This window comes from Furipterus horrens, unplaced genomic scaffold (genome assembly GCF_987537825.1).
Source record: "Furipterus horrens unplaced genomic scaffold, mFurHor1.1.pri manual_scaffold_7, whole genome shotgun sequence".
In the NCBI taxonomy this organism is placed as follows: Eukaryota; Metazoa; Chordata; class Mammalia; order Chiroptera; family Furipteridae; genus Furipterus; species Furipterus horrens.
Window position 1 is genome coordinate 94,122,649 of NW_028327177.1, and position 18,089 is coordinate 94,140,737.

An 18,089-nucleotide genomic window follows, 5' to 3' on the forward strand; every position below is an offset into this window, starting at 1 on the left:
CAAGAATCAACCAATGAATGCATAAATAAGTGTAACAATAAATCGATGTTTCTTTTTCTCTCTTCTTTCTCTAAAACAAAAATCAGTAAATTAAAAAAAAATAATAATAATGGCCAGACTTTCAGTCTGGGTCATTCCACTTCACTGCTGATCCTCCCTCTCTGTTTTCCTGTGTGGCAGGGAGAGTCATCAGTGCCGTTTTAGCTCATGGAATATTTTGTCATTAATATTATACTAAAGCCATTTTCTGGCGCTCAATCAAGAGGTTTGGCTGCTGTCCCAAGCCTCTGGAAGGCTTCCTAATTTTGGCTTGCACTAAGCAAATTGTACAATATTTTCCCAATACCTGAACCAAATATTTTCTTCATCTTTTCATTCATCTACTCAGAATCTCTCCCAACTAGAGAAAGGTTTCTCCTTGTACTGAGTTTATGGGTTTTGGCATTTACTGATTGTGAATTGATCAGGTGCCTTTTTTACCATGCTTTTAATGTGCATTAACCTGAACTAGATTCTAAATATGTGATTTTATGTTTATACCATCACTTTGAATCTAGTATTCATGATCTTGCTGGTTTTGTCTGCTGGTTTTGTTTTTTCTTAGTTAATAGCTCTTCATTATGGAAAATCTGGAAAATAAATGTAGAGGAGTATGAAGATGAAAATAAAAATCATTCATAGTCTCACCATCTGGATGACACCTATTAACATTTTGTATTTAAATACAGATCTGCCTTCCCTTACTTAACTCTGCATGTGAGACCTTCCTCTTACCATTAAGTATTTCTCAAAAGAATGTTTTTTAGCAACTATATAATGTTCCGTTTTATGGCTGCACTGTAATTTACTTCATCCCTATTGTTGATCATTTGAAGCTATTTCCAGAGCTTTTGCTTTTATCAAAAACACTGCTGCTGAGGGGTTGTCCCCTCATCCTAATGAAGGACCCTCAAGGAGCTGTTTGGTCTAAGTAGTTCAGAGATGGATCTACTGTTTGCTAATGAATGAAAATGTGTATAAATAAGCACTAATTGTGGCAGTGCAGTCTGTGGTATAATACCAGTGATAGGTAGCATTCATTTACTCCTGACCAGGTACCAGGCACTTGGCTAAGCCCTTGACATACATTTTCTTATCTATTCCTCACTACAACTTTGTGAGATATTTATTGCCACGCCCCTTTTACACAGAAGGAAACTGAGACCCAAATGGATTAATTTATCCAGGTCCCTCTGCTATTGAGTTGACTTGAAGCCACATCTGTTTTACTCTAAAGCCTGTGATCTTAACCTAAATCTGTGTTTTAGAGTCAAAAGTTCTTATTCTAATACTTACTTTGTGCTAGTAGCATTAATCCTCTGGTACATGAATTTCTTATCTATTAAAGGGGGGCAGAATAAAAGAACCTGCCCAGTGCCTCTCCCAGGATTAGCATGAGGGTCAGATGTGATGGGATAGCACAGCTGGGAAGTGTTCTTTGTCAATTTAAGTTAATTGCTCTAATCAAGCCTTACATAAAAGAGTCCTCCAGTTTGCTGTTGGAGACCATTTTCTGATCCCAGCCAGAGCCAACTGCGCATTTTGGTTAAACCCATTGTAGTAACAACATAGAAATGTGTTTTCCTCTTACAGCCCCACCCTAACTCCCAATCCATTTGATAATAAATCATCTGTTACAAAATACCAATGGTAAACGTAAAGGATTTCCCTGGCTGGAACTCTTTTGGAGCATGTTATCTTTGGCTGTAGAAACTTTCTATTTTGGGGGAAAGGGTGAGGGAGCACCGTGCTGAACAGGCAGCATTAAAAAACCAAATCTGTTCCATCATGCCTAACCTGCTGCGTTTACATTTCCTCAGACACATGTAAGGGGACCCCTTTTTCCCACCTGACAGTCCCCTTTGCACCTGCAGCATCTTTTCCACATACCCAGCTCAGGCATAAACAGAAGCAACCATTTCCTCAGTCTCCATTATCTTTGCCTATTATGGCCATTGTTATTTTAGCTGCCAGTAATTACGAGCTTTGAGTTTTTGACTCATTTGCTATGCCACATTTTCTTATGTGAAACCCTTGCTTGTTCTGGAACAGTTTTCATTCCAGGCCCCCTCACACTCCTTCCCACCACCCCCTCCCCTGCCACTGGGGCAGGTTATCTATGTATGTGCTTCTATTTTGTATGCAGTCCCTCCCAAGGCTGGGTCCTTCACTCTGAGGTAAGTCTCTCCTAGTCACCATGGGCCAGTGTTTCTCATCCCAGCGGACATTCAGCAATGTCTAGAGATGTTTAGGTTGTTATAACTGGTGTGGGGCACTACTGGCATCTGGAGATTAGAGGTAAGGATGCTGCCGAACATCCCATTATGCATAGGACAGCCCATCACAATGTGGAAAGAATTTTCTAGTCTAAAATGTTAGTGGAGAATCTGTCATGGACTGAGAAGTAGCCTAAAACTTCTCTGTTTGGGCACACGTACCCCACCACACTTGAATCTTACCCTGGGGAGGGGTGCAGAGCACGGGGCACTAAACTGAAATAGACCAGGTCCGGGTATCATTCTGAGTTCACCATTGACCTGGGTTTAAATTCTAGAGCACTATACTTTAGCTGCATGACCTTGAACACATGTTACCCTTTCTGAGCCTCCGGTTTCCCCCGCGGAAATGCGGGTAGGAATCCTTACTTTGTAGGTATAGCAGGACTCTAAAGCTCCGCTCACAGTGCCCAACACATACAGCCTTCCATTCATTCATTAGGCAGGATTGTTGAGGTCCTACTCTGTGCCAGTTGCAGATGAATCCATCAGTGAACAGAAGACAGATATCCTTGCCATCATGGTGCTTACCTTCTATTGGGAGGAAACAGACATGTTAGAAACAATGGCCATGGTGAAAATGAGGAAAACGGCATGAGGAGATGAGGGATGGGGAGCATTGCTGAAGGAACGTGGCTTTTGTCTGGCAGCAGTCATATGTTCCTCCCCCAGTTTCAATCCTCTTATCTAATTGTGCCCAGTTGTATTAGTGACTCCTTGGGGTGTGGTGTGTGGTGTGTGGTGTGTGGTCAGTGGCGTCATGAAAACCCACCCATGGCAGGGGCCTCGCTGGCTATGAGCTACCCCCAGGGCCAACCAGCTGCTGACTGCACACCTGACCAGCAATCTTTATTTCTTCTTTGAGATTTTTTTCCCTTTCTAAGTGGAGTTTTAAAAAGACAGAGTGTTTGTTTTTATCCAGCCTAATTGAAGATGTGACTCTGAAGTCTGATTGGGTCAAAGAGTCACTCAGACATTCCTGCAACAAATGAGCAAATGCATTCCCTCTCCTTAACTAGGACTTAAACTCCTGGAAGGCTGGGTCGCATCTCACTGAAACCTCCCCACAACACATTTAACAGCAGGTATGGCCCCCACAGTAGAAAGAGCTGAGGTTTGGGATCCAAAGAGATCTGGTTTTGACACTGTCTGGGCAAGTGCATTGGCCTCCCTGAGCCTCAGTTTCCTCATCATTAAACGTGAGTAAATTCCCACCTTGCAGGGTGGTTGTGAGGATTGGAGAGAACTCATCAGAAGGGCTAAGCTTGGGCAGGCACATAATGGCCCCTCTGTGACATTCCCCATCCCTCTCTCCCTAGTACTGGAGCCCAGCAATCACTAAGAAAACACAAAACGAGGAATTCTTAGCAACAGAGCTCACCTAATATAGCTCACACCTCTTTTTCCCCTTAAACTGTAACAGAAGAAAATCTCTTAAATCTCTGGGAAATTTTTCAGTAAATGCATAAAAATATGCTCGATATTACATTCAAAACTTGAAACTGAAATTAAGGAGGTATAGTTGTTTTTTCTATTAGATTGATAAAAATATCCTGTTGATGAGAGCCTGGAAAAAGTGTGCTGTCATGTCATATACTTTTCTGGGGACAGACTGGAGGTCACTTTAGCAGCACACATCAAATGTTACAATGTTGGTACGTCTTAGACCAAGGAATTCTACTTAAGAAATCTGTCTTACAGAAATACCAGTACAAATTCATAAAGGATGTTTACTGAGGTACTTTTTGAAATAGCCAGACATGGGAAACTATTTTAGTGCCCATCGGTTGGAGTTCGAATACATGTGGTCCATCCAGACCATGGGATACTAACTCTGCAGCCATTAAAAAGAATAAGTGACTTTGGGTGATGGAAAAGTTTTGGAACTAGATAGGGGTGATGGTTGCACAACATTGTGAATGTGCTAAGTAAAGGCCACTGAATTGTTCACTTGAAAATGGTTAATTTTGTATGTGAATTTCACCTCAATAAATTATTTTTATTGAATTTATTGGGGTAACACTGCTTAACAAAATTATACAGGTTTCAGTATGAATTATTTTTAAAGAGTGAGTCTTATACACTAGCATGGAAAGACATTTTTGAATGAAAGAAAATATTCTGTTTTCTGTGAATGATAGCAAATGTGTAGAAAAGGTTTGGCAAGATTTAGAACAAGTTTAATAGCATTTACTTCTGGGAACTGGACTTGGAAAAATGAAGGGATTTGTACTTAATTTTGTATTCTTTTGTAATGTATGAAAATTTAAAGTTAGCATAAATTACTTTCAAATTGGTGGTGGGGAGGGGGAAGTTTGAAGTTGGTCAGGCACTGAAACTAACAGGTGGGCAGTTGATTCTCTCAAATGAAAGTAAAAAATGTCGTTCATTTTGAATCTTCTTTTTTGTGTGTTCCTCTCTTTCCACTCTTTAACTCCCCCCCTTCCCGGGCTGGCATCAGAACCACTAACTGAGATGAATGAGTTATTTGATGACTCACTTTGCTTGTTTTGACCTTTCCGTGCCTGTGGCTAATTGATTCTGAGTGCTGGGGATCTGCAAGCATTAGTCTGGTCCCTGTTTTATAAGGGCCTATTTTCAAGAGATCACAAGGATTGGTGAGATACCATTATTGAACCACGAATTGGAAGCAAGTACTTTCTTGACCAGCCTAGGGCTGGTCCAGCAATCATGAGCTCATTAATGAGCTGGGAGCTCATGGACGCTTGTGCCAGCCTGAGGAGCTATGTTGCTGCTTGCCTACAGAGCTAGCTTTCTCTTGGAAATACCCTGATGCCCCTTGGAATTTGCTTTTTACATTTTTCACTTATTCATTTTTCTCAAATTACAAAAATTTGTTAACTAGAATAAAAATTACCTATAATGTAATTATAGCAAAACAGTAGTTTTGTGGCAGTCCCTTTATAGCTTTGCTCATGTGCATTTTTTCATAATTATTAACTGCTCATATACAGATTTTAATGTTGATTTTACATAGAAGGGATTTTTAACTGTTAAAATTATCTCAGAACTATCATAATGGCTAAATAATAGTCCATGAAGCAGATGAATTATAACTTATTTAACAATGCCCTTATGTTAATAGTTCTCTTAAAATTTTTTTTACTTTTGTAAATTTTATTGTTGAATCTCAGCTACCTAATAATTTCTCAGCAATGATGGCATGTTACGTTGCATGCAAAATCATTTCCTACACTCAAAAAGTTTATAGTTCAGATCAGGTGACCACTAAGTATAATAAAATGTGATTGTTACTATATCAGCAATATGTCCAAATTGCTGTGAAAGAAGATGGGAGAACGTTGGTAAAGACTTCCTAGAGGAGGTGTTTGAGCTATATCCTGAGGACAATTAAGAGGTAACCAGCTAGGAAATTAAAGAAAAGTTATCTAGAAAAAAAGCACAGCAAAGCATGAAGCATTTAGGGAATGGCAGCCAGCCTAGGAGGGCTAGAGAATGGGTGAGTGGCAGGAGGTGATCCCAGATATATATACTGTGGTTGGATTATAGAGGTATTATGTACCAAACTGAAAAGTTGGAACTTTACCCTGAAGGCCACAGATATGTGGCCACAGGCACGGCAAGGAGCACTTGCTAAATAAGAATGTGGTTTTTGAGCACAGCAACATCTCATTGCTTTAGCCAAGTTTCCAGTAAGCGTGTTGAAATCTTCTAGGCTGAATGCTGAATATGATGCACCTAGCTTTCTTTTCGGTCATTTGTATTTGTCAAGAGAAAGCACTGTGGTAGCATGTTTCAGCCACAAGGGTGCACTTTGGATGGTTAGACCATCTGAAAATCTACTGGGACCTCTTTGGAAAATAAGAAACTAACCCAGGGACATGCATCGTTTACTTGGTTTTTAGAATGTATATTAGTTGGTACTGCTCAAGTTAACAGAACCTCAACTATGTTGAGTGTAAACAGAAAGGGGAATGTATGAATTTGTTAGTCTAACAGTGGCTCTTCCTGGCTTCAAGCACAGTGGGATCCGAAGAGACCAATAGTGTAGGTAAAGTTGGTTCCACTCCTCACTCCACTGGTGCCTCTCTCCATCCTGCACTCTGTGTGTCCCTTTATTCTCTCCTTTATCAAGCATGCTCTTCTTTGTGACCAGAGAGAGTTGCTGCAAGAAACTTCTGCTTATGTTAACTCTTGAGCTCACAATACTAAAAGAATAAGAGTCTTTCACTCCTTCTCCCATGATTCATGTAACAAATTTCAGGGAATCATGTGCTTCTCCTAGAACCAGGGTGGAGCAGTACTCTGACTGGTCAGGTGTTGGGGAACCTAACCAAACTAAGTGAGACAGGATACACAAGGATAGTTGGGACTCTGTTCCTAGGAGGAGGAGGGGGAGAGTAAGAATACTAGCCAGAATTTTTTTAAAGGACATCACTACTGTTAATCGCCATTTTCTGCGGTGTGGAAATGCTTACTGGAAAGAGTAGAGCCCATCACATGTCTGAGAGCTGTGTTTTTGCATGTTCTTGTGCTTTATCCAGGTCATGGATACTCCCAGCACATGTGTGAAAGCAGTCCCTTGCCCAGTTTTCCTTAGCATGTAGCTCAAGACAACGCCCTCCTTCCCAAAAGGGCTTGTGGCATTGTCCTCTCTTGTAGATGTCTGATATATGTTCTGTCAGGGACAGGAAGCTGCTCAAGTGATCCACCCAGTCCTGCTGCTGCCCCTGTGACAGTTTGTTTTTCTTATTGTTCAGCGTTCCATTAGCTTCCGCAGCGAGAGCCGTCCTGACATCCTTGCCCCCCGACCCTGGTCCAGAAATGCCGCCCCCTCGAGCACCAAGCGGCGAGACAGCAAGCTGTGGAGTGAGACCTTTGACGCGTGCGTCAATCAGATGCTGACGTCCAAGGAAATCAAACGTCAGGAGGTAGGCCTGGACCCACGGAGTTGGCCACGTGGCTGGAGGCAGGAGCACTGCAGGCGAGAGCCAAGCTGGGGTCTACACAGTGTCTCCAAATCTCTGTAGCTTTTGTAGAAGGAGGACTGTTAGGGGTGCCAAAACTTTTAAGGAACTGAGACACCAGCATTAGCTGGATGGGTGTGGCCCCTGCTTTAAAAAGAAACTGATATGAAAATCTGAATTTACAAAGAAGATGAATCGGGAACTATTTTGGATCCTAGAATTCACAAAAAATAATCCTAATCATTTAGTTGTATTTTGATAGCAACTTCTAGAATATTTTTAAATATTCAGTTAATGAAACTGATTGATTCAGTTTTGTGGAAAACTAGGGAATACAGTTAATTTCATTACCTATAAGTTTTCTGTATCAATATCTCTAAATGGCTACGATCATATTACCCTTTACAGAGAGATTGTCATGTGCCAGGCTGTACTAACCACTTCAAATGTGCATCAGGTAGTGAAATCCTGGGAATATCTTATTTTTGTGGAGAACTTGACATTGGAAAAAGGGAGTACTTGAAAACTTTCTAGGTTTGACTCAGCAGTTCTTCTCTAGGAGTCTGCCTGCCAGGTGCACTTACACACAAATGAAAAGACATATGTATAAGCTTATTCATCACAGCAGTAATGTTTATTATAGTGCCAAAAAGAGCTTGAACATCTCTTACCAGGGACTGTTAGATAATAATGTCCATACTTGGAATACTGTGTAGTTATAAAAACAAAAAAAGTGCTGATATGTATGAATGGCTAAATGGATAAAGCAGGACACAAAATAGGGTATAGAGTAAGTTACCACTTTACCATGTAAAAGAAAAAGGAAAATGAATGTGGGTGTATATGTATGCATTTGCTTGTAAAACCATAACACATTTCTGGAAGGACCCACAAGGAACTGGTAACACTGTTGCCCCCTCAGAGGGGAACTAGATGGTTGGAAGAAGGAGGTAAGAGGGAAAGTTTTCACCAAGTATAAATTTGTGCACTATTAATTTTTGAATCATGTCAATGTATTATCTATTAAAAAATGAATATTTATTTGACACTGAAAAAATTCTGTGAGGAAATATGGCAAAATCTTAATGGTTAACAAGATGGTATTATTGGTAAATTTTTTTCTCTTTACACTTTTCTGTGTTTCCCAAATGTCAATAGTGTACACATAATACTTGTATAATCCAATAGTGGGAAGGAAGGAGGGAAGGATTGATTCTGCACATGAGGACATAACAAGGCACAGTAAGCATAAGGTCACCCACCTAGAAAGTTACAGAACTAGCTTTTGAACTCAAGTCCTGTCCTAATCCAAAGCCATTGGTCTTCATGGTGCCACTGTGTTGTCCCCACCACAGATAAACTGACTATGGCATATCCCAATGTGGGGTTCTGTGATTTTCCTCTTCTTGGGGTCACATTTGGTCAGTCAGGCAATCAGGCCTGTGTATGTGAGCTCTAGGAAAACAGATGTACAAGGAAATCTGAGGAAGGTCCCACTTCCTGGTTTTGATAATGCTCTGTAGTTACATAAGGTGCCACCATTGGGGGAAGCTGAGTAATCCATGTACAGGACCTCTCTACTATTTTCATAACTTCTCATATGAGTATATAATTATTTCAAAGTAAAAGGTTAAACAGAAGACATTATCAGGAGGGCAAGGCACGGAGGCTTTACTGGGCCTCAGGAGGAACACCATGTACTGGCCCCCGGTGAGTGTTCTACCTCCACCAGCTTTGCTGGAAAGCACACTTGTCCTGCACACCACCATCCCCAAGAATGGAGGGTGTTCTCCATTTTGCTTACTTCTTCCCTGTATTCTAAAGAAATCTAGTAGTCCCCAAACTAGCACTACAAACGTGTAGTCTTTTGATAATGTAATGTTTGCCAGCAGTTTAAATTCCCAGAGGAGAGTGAGTGTTCTGCAAACCATAGCCTTTAAATTATGATAGCTTAATAGAACCAAATTAGAAATGGACCCTTGTCATGCTTTGCACATAGCCGACTTCTGTAATTTTATTTATTGTACCATGTAGGGCTGAGAAGTAATTTAGAATGAATTAACTTCACCAGACATTTAGAGTGATAAAATAATAGATTCTTCCTATAATCCCAGCCTTAGGAAAAGTAGCTGATAGGAATAAAGCTTTCTGTTGAGATTCACCTTATGTTGAGTAGAAGGAAGACAAATTATGATGGCCCAACTAATAATGCTGCCATGTCCATCACTGAGAACAGACCCTGAATCACTTATTATGATTACCACTCACAACAAACTCGGATCTGTAATTATTTTACTTAAGATAGTTCCCTCTTGGTTGGCTGCATCAAAGTCCTATGACATGAAAAATGACTTGGACTGGAAACCTATGTGGTACCTCTTTATCCCACAAACACATAAGCACATTATACAGAAGTTTTGCAAAAATATTTCCTTTGTAGATTTTAACCACTAGATGGAGGTTAATTTAACTTTTTAAGAATCTGTTAAAAATACTTAAGAAGGAAGTAGATTTGGAGCTTTGAGCACTGGAACCAGCACTGTTTGAATTTGGTCTCATAAATGAAAGATTTCAGTGGATGTATTTTTTCTTTTCTTGTAGGCGATCTTTGAGCTTTCTCAAGGAGAAGAAGACTTGATAGAGGATTTGAAATTGGCAAAAAAGGTACATTTAAATCCAGTGGTCATTTGAGTCACTTCATATTTTTTTTCTTTGAGTCATTTTGCAATTCCAAGATTGTGCTTTCTGAGCACTCTTTATGACTAAGGTCATCCAAAATTGAGAAGAACCTGCACAAACCAAGCAGTGGGGAAAATGGCTCAAAACAGGAAGGCGCTCTGGACCTGACACCTTTAGGGGCTCTTCTCTGCATGCTTCTAATGCACCTCAAAGAATACATCAGTTTAATCAGAAAGTGTTCTTGAAGGCCTGCCTTTACATATGTTTTGTTGTCCTAGAAGTTTCACGGGCAGGGCCTCCTTATCCACCGGAGAGAATGTGTGATGGTCTGAAACTGGAACTATGTTTTAGAAATAAAGTCATTTGAATCTAATAAGTGGATAAAATGGTTAAATGAGTCAGTTGTCTCTATATTATCATGTAAGTTAGGGTCTTTTATATGGCAATATGTTTTTTAATCACATGTGTATGGGAATGTGGATAAAACCCATGCCTTGAAGCCTGTATAGTCTTGACAACAAACCTTCCTCAAATACCTCCAGCAACGACCCCCCTCCATGGAGGCTAAAATCCAGATTCCTTCATCTGATGATAGTCACAGCCTCCTCAAAGAATCACAGAGTTGGAAAGATGCCTCCCTTATTTTAAGTGTTCTTTAGTCCAACTTTCTGCTCATATGAAGTCCCATCTGTAACATTCCTAAGAGATGGCCAAGAGACTAAGTTTTAGGCAGGGAGGGAAGAAGAGGGAGATGGGGAGGACATTTAACTCTAGGAGATACCTTGCTCATCATAGGAGCAACTCCTCCTTCCTGCATCAAGAAGTCCCAAACCCAAGTGCCTTACAATGTCATACTGCCATCCTTTCACTTATGGTGGTCCTACCTTCCTGGAAACCCTTCCTTTTTCTTTTAGTTATCCATACTCATCCTCTAGGAATGAGCTCAAGTCTCAGTTTACTCTTCAACAATATATGCTGCCACCTTCTCTGTGCTGAACAGCTCATCTTTAAAATCCCTCTTGATCACTCCAGCTTTAATTCTCTGACTCTCTACAACACTTATGATTTGATCAATTTTTGCTGCCATGTAACAGCTCATATTTTTAATCTTGAACTATTGTTTAAACATACGTATATTTAATTTTTCATGTGTTTTTCTTATCTTTCCAATTAGCTTTATAAATCTCCTTGAAGGCAGGGACTATGCCATCTAAGTTTTTGTATTCTATTACAGTGCCCTGGGAATAATTGTATGTTCTTATTGTTTATCCTTAATAAGAGATGGTAATAAAGTTAATTTTTAAAGCATATAATTCAGATCTGCTCTATACTTAGGGTTTGTGCCCTTTCTTAATGTACAATGTACTAGAATTAAAAAAAGCTTTGTAAAAATCTACTTTGGTTTATCACCAACCATGAAAGGCCCAAGGCAGTGCTGGATTCCCATCTTCTCCAGCCACACCCATCTGCTATTTCTGCAGCATTATGGGGGAAGTTGTTGGGGAGAGCCAAATATTTTGTTATTCTGTAGGGCTTCTCAGAAGTCATTTACATTAACAACTTACTTCCTCTGATTTAAACGTTTGCTTCCATCTCTACGGTTCTTGTGCAGGCCTATCATGACCCCATGCTGAAACTCTCCATAATGACAGAACAGGAGTTGAATCAAATTTTTGGAACACTGGACTCTCTAATTCCTCTACATGAAGGTATAATTTTGTTCCCTGAATCAGTTGTGACTTGTAGCCTTAATTGAATTGTCTTATACAAGTCATGATTATGTAATAATGTGAGTAACCCAGAATCTACTTCCAGTCTTGTTCATATTTGAGTGCCTAACAAGATACGCCCTCTGTTTGTTTACCAGAGCTCCTTAGTCAGCTTCGAGATGTTCGTAAGCCTGATGGGTCAACTGAACACGTCGGTCCCATCCTTGTGGGCTGGGTAAGAAAAGTTCTCTGGTCTTGATTGAAGATAAATTTCAATATTTTATATGGAGTTTGATTTTAGCTAGACTTTTTTTTTATTAGCAAACACCAGTTTCATACTAAAAAATAATAAAATATCAAATTCCTAGTAAAATTTATCATTATAGTTACGCTTTATATCTTAAAGCATGGAAACAGAGTTTTCTTATTACAAATTTACTGCATTTAAAGATAACATGCCTTTTTGCAATGAAATAAAGTAAGATTAGTTAATGTTCAATTCAGGCCAATTACTAATATGACTATCACCAATTCTATATCAGTAAAAATGTAGGGAAATATTCCTGTCCATCATCATAAAGCTTTTATCAGGCTATCAAAAAACTCTCCTGGTCAAGTATAGTTTCATAAACAAGGTGATAATTAAATGTTGTTAATGTTTAGCATATATCTGATCCTAAGTAATTTCATAGGAGAGCTGAGTATTATGCTGATCTTCATCCCAATATAACTCCTTTCCTTTCCTAATAAAAGAAATTGGCTGTGACCTAAATTTATGGTCCTGGGATGAATTTGTGTTATATTGGGTACATGGGTGGTTATTCATTTATTTGACTTATTTTAGACCAGGCATGTACTCCCTACTTTGCCACAGTCCCCATCACCCCTATGGTATGCTTCTGTTTCCTTCTGTGAGTGCTTAAGTGTTCCATCCCAGTTCTGGGTGTTTTGCATGTTATGAAGCAGGTAGTGAAAACACATTGCTTTGATGACTTCTTTCAGGCAGGTTTAGGTCTCTCATCCTTCTGACCCACAGTCTAGAAAAATAGGCAGATAGTGCGTCAACAGCATGTATTAGAGTCATTACACTGTTTAGAGAGTATTGTGAAGGTCATAAATTCTACTCACCATGTGAGTTCTCTTTATCCAGTTCCATTTTTATTTGCACTTTAACCTTCCTAAAACCCTCTAATTCCTAAGTTTTGACGTTGCCCTCTTACATTAATTTACTCTTCTCAATTACTGCTCTGCTCCAGAATTTTAAGGGTTTCATGACTTAGCTAGCTTTAGTTCAGGAGTCAATTTTAGCACCAAGGCTGAAATATCCCAAGTGTGTCTGAAAGGCAAGTAATGTTCTAAGATGAATAATTTAGAAAATGTGCTTTAATATTTCAGGAGAGGTCATTCATCTTATATTTTTTACTTTCATTTTATTATAAGCCATGGTAGATGTTTTACATTCTTTAGCCCACAAAGAAATTTTCCTAAAGAGGGCCATACAGCTGGAGGCAGAGACGGTGTAATGAGAAGAGAGGGTGTGCCTCATTGTGCTTCAGCTTCTGAGTCTGCGGACTGCTTGGATGGGGGCAAAGGGGCCAGTGAGGCCGCGCTCCAGAATGAGCAGGGTGATTGCTCTGTTTCTGATGAGATGGCAAGACAGAACTACATGGATCCCTTAGACACCCGTACACAAATTGTTTGCATCAGAAGCAAAAGTATAGGCATTTGCCTCATTATAAATTTTTTCCTGAAAGAAATGTTTGTAACTTTTATTAGAAAATTGGTTTGATCTGGGGTTAGCTTTTGCCGTCCTTTTCCGCACATGCCCAAAGGAAGTGAGACCGTGCTGCCTCATTGCTATCTGGATTTTTCAGGCATCAAATGGAAACTTGCAGCTTGAGGAGCAGCCTAAGATTAAACAACTGGCCCATTGTTACCAGACCTCATGAGAAATGGTCCTTATTTATCAGGCTTGACGAACTATTAAATGTTTTCCCTCTTTTAACTGCAGATGTGTTCATGCAAGTGGGAACTGTAAACCAAGGGGTACATCTGTTTGAGTTCTGGTCTTTATAACAGAACAAAATAAACATCTTAGTGGACTTTGAATGAGAAAAGTCAGAGCCCATTTGACCCATGAAAAATTGATTTATTTCCCTCCAAAGGAACAAGTGAAACACACACACACCCCACCACCACCACCACCCACCACCCACCTTTTAAACAAGTGAGCCTCCCAGGTGGGTAAGCCCCAGTCAGTCCTTTTGACCTTAGAATGAATCAATTCCTTTTACTTTGAGGACCTTAAACAGAGCGGCGATTTTCTTTTTTCCGGGCACCACCCTGGTTACTGAGGGTTGGTCTCCCTGAGGAGTCAGCCTGCCCTATCATAAAGAAACAACTTCCCAAGTGACTTACCTTCATGCTAACTTTTTTTCAGTACTGAAATAATTGATAAGCTCTTCAGGGCAGTAAGTTCTCATGCTAATTTGGGTTCTAATTAAATTTTAATTCCAAAGAGAGAGGCAGGGTACATGGAAGCATATAGATTTGTTCTGTCACTTTTCACAATGTTAGGGAGAGAGAGAGAATTTCTAAAAAAAATAGTTGGAGTTTCCCTGATAAATTCTTTCTTGATAGTCTATTTAAAGAGATGGTGAGTTCAGAGCTTTGGGACGGGATAGAGAGAGAACACACTTCAGACTGGTTTTGTCTCTAGCTGAGAAAGTAGTTTTGCTTCTCTAAACCACAATTTCTTCCATAAAAATATTCTCAGGATAAGTAATAATAATAATAGCTTGTGCTTAACTGATTCTTAACCAGGAGCCAAGCTCATGTGATACTTTTTATTTGCCTTATTTCATTAAAGGAGAGGAGGACATTAGTATATGTATTTTATAAGTGGAAAAACTGACATTCAGAAGGGTCACCTTACTAGTAACTATGTGAGTTAGGCTTTGAACATGGTTCTCCCTGGTTCCATGGTCTGTCCCCTTAACCACTGTTATCTGTTGCCTCTCACTTTTCATGTAAGTACACGCGTATGTAGCTGGGAATCAAGATGTGTCCATTCTTCATTTCCGATTTGGTTATATATCACCCGTGGTCTTTTTTAGTCAGTGGGCTGAGCCAGATAGCCTTTCAGACTATGAAGCACCCTGTCAGGTATGAACACATGACCAGAGCTGGATTTGGTTGCCATGGCAGCAGGGACAGCAAGATCACAGAGAGTAATGGGCCATTGTACAGTGAGCAGCAGTGTCTTTGGGGGTTTCTCACTAGTTTATATCTAAAGATTACTGCTGATTTGTCTCTCTATAATGAAAACATTGGGCATTTTCAGGTGTCTTTAAAAGGCAAGGAAGTGGAAATGAAATCAGGAGGGCCTGAGGCTCATTTTAATTAACTCTGAAAATCTTAATTACAAGCCACAATACCACATCTGGAGGGGTGTGTGCCTGTATGTATTATCATTACTTCCAAATACAAGGTTGAGGAAAGAATTTCTGCAGCTCTTTTTAATACAAATAGAGGTTTTTCATAACATGTTAGGAAGGTAGACATTTCCAAGGAATGTTAAACTCAATAGTGAACTTTTTAAATGTTACTTCCTTGGTATCTTTTTCTGGTTTCAGTCACTGAGAAAATAATTTCAATCGGAGGTGTAAAAGAAGGGGCAAAATATTTAAACTTTGACCCATTGTTCAGATGCTGCCACAATTTATTGTTAAAGACATGTTCCCAAACCATCAGATATTACCTAATCTGGTAATCCATTAAATGTTCATTTATTTGTTCATTCAGAATACAAACTTTGCTCTATAGTAGGCCCAGTGCAAAGTACCAAGGATGCAGACACGAAAGACCCTCTTGCCACTGTCTTGCACTGAATCCCTCTGCAGAGCAAGTGTCATGGTGAATGTGGCTTCATAGTCCAAGGAAGAGAAGCACACAGCAGGGCCATGGCTGCATTTTATTGGCACGGGTAACTTTCTGTAAGCTGACAGCCTATGCATTAGGATGCGTGGTCTTGGGTGCCGCCAAGAAGAAGGAGTGGAAAAGAGAGATGAGCAGCCCTTCCCCTGAGTCTCTGACTCCGTGCTTGCACAATTTGACTGATGGAACATGCCAGAGAAATTAGTATTTTACTGGAAGGAAGATAGTGGAGTTGAAGTCTTCCAAAATCTTTAAGCTTAAATTGCTCTTTGCATGGTATTGCGATGTTAACCATTTGGTAGAGCCAAGAATGATTTCTGGCCTGTCAGAACTAATTTAAAAGATTTCACTAAATGCTTCTTGCATCTAATTTTTTACTAATTATACTTTTGCTTTAACTTCTTGGTGTTCTTTATAATTGGTCGCCCTTGGACTCAGTTAACCTTAAATTAATGTAGAGGTGCTTGCACTGAGCCATGCCAAGGCTTGGGCTGTGGAGTCTGAATCCTTGCTTTCTTGCCACTAAGTCTTCTAGATATATATCTTATGAATAATTTTAAAAGAAATTCTTTTTTTTTTAAACTAGGAGGCTTTCCACTCACGAGATATCTTTGGAAGTTTAGGGAAATTCTAAACTATATGGATATACAATAATTTCAGTTCTTTTGTTTCTAGCTGAGATTGGCTGAAATGCAAATAAATTAGGATAGGGGTCTAAACAATCAAGAAAGTAAACATGCAACTAAGAGAATTACTTTGTGCAAGTAAGCCAGCACCTAAAAAAACTATTCATTACCTGCCATTTTGAAAATTCCATTGGTCTGTGTCCTCCAGCCTTGCAGATAAAGGAATGTTGGCCAGGCCTGGAGACCAGTTAGGTTTTGTTCAGTCCGAACAAGTGATGTTAGCTTGCAGTTTCAGTTATTTTAACACTCAAACCCTCTTCTGACATTCCTTTCTTAGCTGCCTTGTCTCAGCTCCTATGACAGCTATTGCAGCAACCAAGTAGCTGCCAAAGCTCTACTGGACCACAAGAAACAAGATCACAGAGTCCAGGATTTCCTCCAGCGATGTTTAGAATCCCCCTTTAGCCGCAAACTAGATCTCTGGAATTTCCTTGATATTCCAAGAAGCCGCCTGGTAAAATACCCTCTGCTTCTTCGAGAAATTCTGAGACACACACCAAATGATAATCCAGATCACCAGCACCTGGAAGAAGCTGTAAGTTTGTTTCTTTCTCTCTTGCCTCAATATTTTCCCCATGTTCGGCAGCCGTCCGTCTCGAGAGACGATGGTGTAGCTTCTTAAGAGTCTATCTGCACTGCCGAGAATGACTGTGCAGTCCGACTCGGGAGTGACACGGTATCTGTCTCCTCCCGTGTTGAATCGACATCTTGTGATGACGCTGGAGTGTCCTCTCCAGTGAAGCTGAAGCTACAGAGCCTGGGCAGGGTGATATGGAGGGTCTGCTGTTGCCCATGCAGCAGACCCCGCCCTCTTCGCAGCTGAAGGGTCCAAGGGAAAGACGGGGTCAATACAGCTTGGCTTCAGGTGCGCCGCAGGAGTTGCCGGTGTTGACTACAACGTCAAACCGCCTTAGGGACTCCGGCTCCGGATTTTCTGTCAGGGTTTACTCCCTTAGCCTTTCCCCTGAAGAGGTATGCCGCAAGGCAGCGGAGGTTTTTTGGAGTCAGAGTTTTCCTTCTCTGATGTGCCCTGACTGGAAGATCGAACCAGCGACACTTAGCTCGCAGGCCGACGCTCAATCCACTGAGCCAAACCAGCCAGGGTTTCCCCATGTAATGGTAGAGAATTAGGTAAATGGGTGAATGAAAGGTCCCTAAGTACATGGGACTCAGGAATCTTGGGTTCCAAGCTTGGCTGTGACATCAACCATGTTCTGATTTTGCAAGTTACTTCTCTCTGCCTCAGTTTCCTAACCTATAAAATATAGTGTGTATATGAAATGTACTCTACCCCATTGTTATTGTTTTTTTGTTTTATTTTATTATGCTATTACTGTTGTCCCAATTTTTACCCCTTTGCCCTCCTCCACCCAGCACCTCCCACTCCCTCAGGCAATCCCCATACCATTGTTCATGTCCATGTGTCATGCATAGATAGGTTCCTTGGCTACTCCATTTCCTATTCTGTACTTTATATCCCATAGTTATTCTGTAACTATTTATACTTCTTAATACCCTCACCTCCTCACCCATTCCCCCACAACCCCCTCCCATCTGGCAACCACTCTCTGTATTCATGATTCTGTCTCTGTTCTTGGTTGCTTAGTTTGTTTTTTAGATTCAAATGTTGACAGATATGTATTTATTGCCTATTTATTGTTCATAGTTTTGATCTTCTTAAGTAAGTTCCTTTAACATTTCATATAATGATGGTTTGGTGATGATGAACTCCATTAGTTTTTTCTTGTATGGGAAGCTCTTTACCCTCGATTCTAAATGGTGGCTTTGCTGGCTAGAAGTCTTGACTGTAGATTC

The 18,089-nt window shown here is 40.2% G+C and overlaps 1 protein-coding gene across 5 annotated transcripts in view; it reads left to right on the forward strand.

The window, feature by feature from the left end:
• ARHGEF3 (Rho guanine nucleotide exchange factor 3) overlaps positions 1-18,089 on the forward strand; it is a 313,957-nt gene that overhangs the window by 281,882 nt on the left and 13,986 nt on the right. For all 5 annotated transcript variants that reach the window (XM_090283994.1, XM_090283993.1, XM_090283995.1 and 2 more), the window contains 5 exons: positions 7,058-7,228; positions 9,866-9,928; positions 11,556-11,652; positions 11,811-11,887; positions 16,552-16,809. In XM_090283994.1, coding sequence (XP_090140120.1) covers positions 7,058-7,228; positions 9,866-9,928; positions 11,556-11,652; positions 11,811-11,887; positions 16,552-16,809 — 666 coding nt within the window. The remainder of the gene's footprint in view (positions 1-7,057; positions 7,229-9,865; positions 9,929-11,555; positions 11,653-11,810; positions 11,888-16,551; positions 16,810-18,089) is intronic.